Raw genomic sequence first — 4,591 nt, forward strand, 5'->3', positions numbered from 1 at the left:
ATACATACACACACACACACACAGAAGTCTGAGGAGAGGAGGACTGAGTGGTTGTTGGGTTAGCCTGGGCACTAGGGTTCACACACATACACACACACACACACACACACACACACACACACACACACACACACACACACACACACACACACACACACACACACACACACACACACACACACACACACACACACACAGGACTGAGTGGTTGTTGGGTTAGTCTGGGCAACTGGGTTCACAAATATCAATATAAATAACACTCACGTCAGAACATATATACGTTTGCAAAAACCATACCACACAACCATAAATCCACATATTCACACACACACACACACACAACCATAGGCACGCTTACAGAAAAAGGCACAGCCAATCATATGAAATCACTTTATTGGTAGTGGACGGTGATTCCATTAGACAGGAAAGGATACAGTCTAGCCTCCGTCTAACAGGCATGCAGGGCCTCCTGCTGGGTGGCCTCTTAAAACACTGAGACACACACACACACATGTTGCTCTACAACACTCACCACAGGCATGCAACACGCCATCGAGAGAGGAGAGAAGGAGCGAAGGAGAGAGGAGAGAGGGAGCGGAGGAGTGAAGGAGAGAGGGAGCGAAGGAGAGAGAGGTTTTACAGTACCAAAGAAATGCACCAACTCAACAACAGGAAGGAGAAAGAGCCGGGTGTGAACCCCAGAGACAAGAACATCAAGAGCACAGAACATGAGAGAACTGGCAAAGAACCCACACAGGAGAACGCAGGAGAGACACCCATTCACATCTACACAGAGGAGGACATGTGAGGAGAGAATGTGGAAATAAATAGCTTCATAAAGAGGGACTAACCAGCAGCCTGCTTCTCTTGTGCTTGGAGCTCCTGTGTGTGTGTGTATGTGCATAGGTGTGTGTGTATCTATTTTCTGGCAGTATGTTGACAGGGTGCTATACCTCAGAAGTGTATGACCATGTTAGCATCTGTAAGTCTGGATGATGCAAACAGTGTGTGTGTGTGTGTGTGTGTGTGTGTATGTGTGTTTATAAAAGTGTATAATGTGCATAAGAGAGAACACAGCTCTGGAAAACACTTTTTGAGATTTGTGATTGGTCCTTCTCCAATCTGACCAACCAATCAGAAGCCTGGTGGTTATTCTACTTCCTGACTGATAGGTGGTGTGTGTGAGAAGTCAAACACACAGCGTGATGTAGTGTGAGAGAAACAGGACAAAGAAAAACACAGAGGATCAGCTAATACACCCAGGCAGTATAAGCCAGTCTATCTGATGCTAGAACAGTCTTTGGTTTTAGAAAAAATAAGCTTCAGAAATTGGTATGGCAAAGAAAATAAAACATCCTGGCAATAAAGCAGTTATAAGCAGTTATAAGCATGTTATTAACTGTGTAATAACGCGGTAGTTGAGAAGAGCTGTGTGTGCTGGACAGCGCTTGATCAGTTGATTGCAGTGCAGGCTGGAGGCAGTTTCAGAACATCACATTATGTCACATCTCACACACACACACACACACACACACACACACATGTGCTCTATGAATGTGCTCTCGGGGCTGTTATTCACACACGCAGCATCACCATGGCAACACATTTGAAGGTGGGATTAATGGATAGGACTTGATAATAGAGTGCGTGTGTGTGGTGGAAACTAATTAAATAACACACACTCTGACCTGGCAACATCCCTCGGTGGCTCTACCTCCCCCGATGTGCATCGTGTGGTGACCTTGATTTTGCCTTGACCTTAATATGCGGCAAGGTCCTGATAGCAGTGGCCACAATTCATGGGGCCGTTAAAGCCAACGAGAAGCCTGCTGATTGGCTCCGTTAAGCCTACAGAGAAGCCTGCAGATTGGCTGGTTTCATAGATAAATCTAAATGGCAGGTTAGATAGCTGATGGCCTATACTTGATTACGTTATGCTGCCCTCTGCCTGAGCCTATAGCCTTCGCCCATATTACGCTGGGCAATGCTAGCTCTCTCCATCACCATGGCAACGCTCCCCCTCTATGTCATCATGGTAGCACTAATGGCCAACGCTAGCGGGCTACAAGGCAATGCTAGCTCCAGAGAGGCCAGGCGGAATGTCTATGGGCCATTGGAATGTCTAAACAGTAGAATGGCAGGCGGTAGCTAAGATACATCACTTCTAAGCCTCTCCTCCATCACTCGGGCTGGTTTGGGCCCAGCAAAATCAGTACGACTGGGGAAGGACTGGGGAAGGACTGCAGAAAGTGTGGGGAAGGTGTGAGTACATGAATGCACACAGACTATCTTAGCAGCATTCTACTCACAGGGACACAGCAGTCACATTTAAAGGCTACAGCAGAGGTCCTCCTGCCTATTCTCTCCTCTCCTCCTCTCTCCTCCTCGGAGGGCTAGAGCCTTAAAAAGGCCCACCGTTCACACCGTTCACACAGGACACACCAAACCCTCTACAGCCTGACCATCTCTCTGTAACTCCACACACAGACCCTCTGGAAGTCACAGCACACACATACTCATACACACATACTCATACACAGATACTCATACAAGCACTCATGCACACACTCACACACACACACACACACACTCACTGACATTGACATTCACATTAGCTGAATACACAGAAATTAAGGTTGTCTGCTATTGATGGCTCCCGTAGTCGACCAAAACACAGAACAACTTCATTTAGAGCTAGTATTGCACCATCGTCACTGTCTGCTCACATCATGTGGACACACAACCTAGTTGTGCCGATAAAATCAGAATAATATCAATATTTGATAATAATAATCATAATAGATACATCAAATCAGTCTATCTACAGCACGGTGTATGAGAAACACAGACACACAGCTAGCCCTATAACTCCAGACTAACTAATATTCATGAGAGCCATCTGGGCCAATCAGATATGCCCACACTCCTCTTGGCACTAGTGTCATCAGAACAATGAGCTCGTCATGGCAATAGAATAATCTATTGAGTAACAAAGCGTAAACAAACAGCGTAGAGACAGAGAGCACAGAACAGAACAGCGCCACCTATAGGACATCAAGAACAGAAAGCCCAAATATTATTGCCTTAAATATGAAATATATTTAGCTACGAACACCAGACAGCATGAGAACGGTACAGACAGTCTACGGCAGTCACAGAGAGGATGGGCATGCTTTCAGAACCAGAACCGACTCTTAGAACGTAGAACATGATGAGTGCACGCGTGTGAGTGTGTGTGTGCTTATTTACGAGGAAACACTGATCCCACTGGCAGCTGATCAGTCTATGAGGAGACGTTGGGCTCACTGAACACGACTAAGGAACACAGTTTAACACGTAATAGGATTCTGGGATTGTTTTTTTTCTCTCTTTCCCCAAGTTAAAAGTATGGCTTATAGTCATCATATATATATATATAATGTTACTCATAGATATTATCTATATTTCAGAGGCTATTTACAAAGGAAATGGATTTGCCAGACAGAACCTAAGCCTGGAGTCTGCAGAAAGTAAAACTCAACACCTGCCATTAACATTGGAAACACACACACACACACACACACACACACACTGGGTTGGAGGGCAGGTGTGAGGTAGGACAGCTGACTCCAGGCCTGTAGTTGTTTAGCAGAGCAGTAGATAGCTGAAAGAATGGAGGAGGGGGTCATGTCATGTGTGTGTATATAGGTGTGTTTGTATTTCTCTTCTTGAACATGTCTAAGATGTGTGTGTGTGTGTGTGTGTGTGTGTGTGTGTGTGTGTGTGCGTTTGTGTGTGTGTGTGTTAAGTGCGTGTGTGTTGATTTCTTTTGTAAGACATTATTGAGTGTGTTGGTGTTTATTTCTTGTTGAACATGTCTAAGACGTTGTTGAGCGGTCCGGGGAGGAACTTCATGACGGTCTCCATGAGGCCGGCGTCCTCCTCCTCATCGTCTCCGCAGCCGGCAGGTACCGCCTTCTTGGCCCGGGTTAGAGAACCCTCGGCGGCTGCCTCCGCCTCCGCCGCCAACTCCGCCTCCTTCTCCTCCCTCTTCTTGATTCCGTACTGAGACAGACAAAGTGACGAGTTATACACACAAACACACACACACACACACACACACACACACACACATAGCTGCCTCTTTACACACAAGCTCACAGTGAAGGGAGGAGAGTTATTCACACAAACACTGACACACCCACGCAAAGGGAGTTATACACAGTTATACACAGAGGGGATAGAGGTGTTACACACACACACACACACACACACACACACACACATAGTTGAAATACATACAAAAGGATAAGCACAGGCGCATAAACACACACACACACACACACACACACAGGAGCATGTCTCCGGTGGCTGTTCAAGTGTGCAAGTGGTTGCACGAGTACATCATTTTAGAAATCGAGTAATCGTTTCCTGAAAACCTTGAGTACTCAGAGCTGGGGTGGGGGTGGGGGGGGGATGTATCAATTAAAAGACTATGCACCTATGATGGGGTTGGTCTCGGTGCATAGAGCAAAGCATAACATTAATGACATGAATATAACTCTTGGTCTTACCTCAGGCTATGCTGAAGTATAGATACAGATGATATTTT

The 4,591-nt window shown here is 46.0% G+C and overlaps 1 protein-coding gene across 3 annotated transcripts in view; it reads right to left on the reverse strand.

Annotated features, from left to right (window-relative positions):
* Window positions 1–3,802: 3,802 nt before the first annotated feature.
* LOC105888600 (complexin-1) overlaps window positions 3,803–4,591 on the reverse strand; it is a 34,822-nt gene continuing 34,033 nt past the window's right edge. For all 3 annotated transcript variants that reach the window (XM_012814339.3, XM_031568997.2, XM_031568996.1), the window contains exon 4: window positions 3,803–4,044. In XM_012814339.3, coding sequence (XP_012669793.2) covers window positions 3,838–4,044 — 207 coding nt within the window. In that variant the 3' untranslated portion in view covers window positions 3,803–3,837. The remainder of the gene's footprint in view (window positions 4,045–4,591) is intronic.

The sequence above is a fragment of the Clupea harengus genome, chromosome 6, assembly GCF_900700415.2.
Source record: "Clupea harengus chromosome 6, Ch_v2.0.2, whole genome shotgun sequence".
NCBI lineage: Eukaryota > Metazoa > Chordata > Actinopteri > Clupeiformes > Clupeidae > Clupea > Clupea harengus.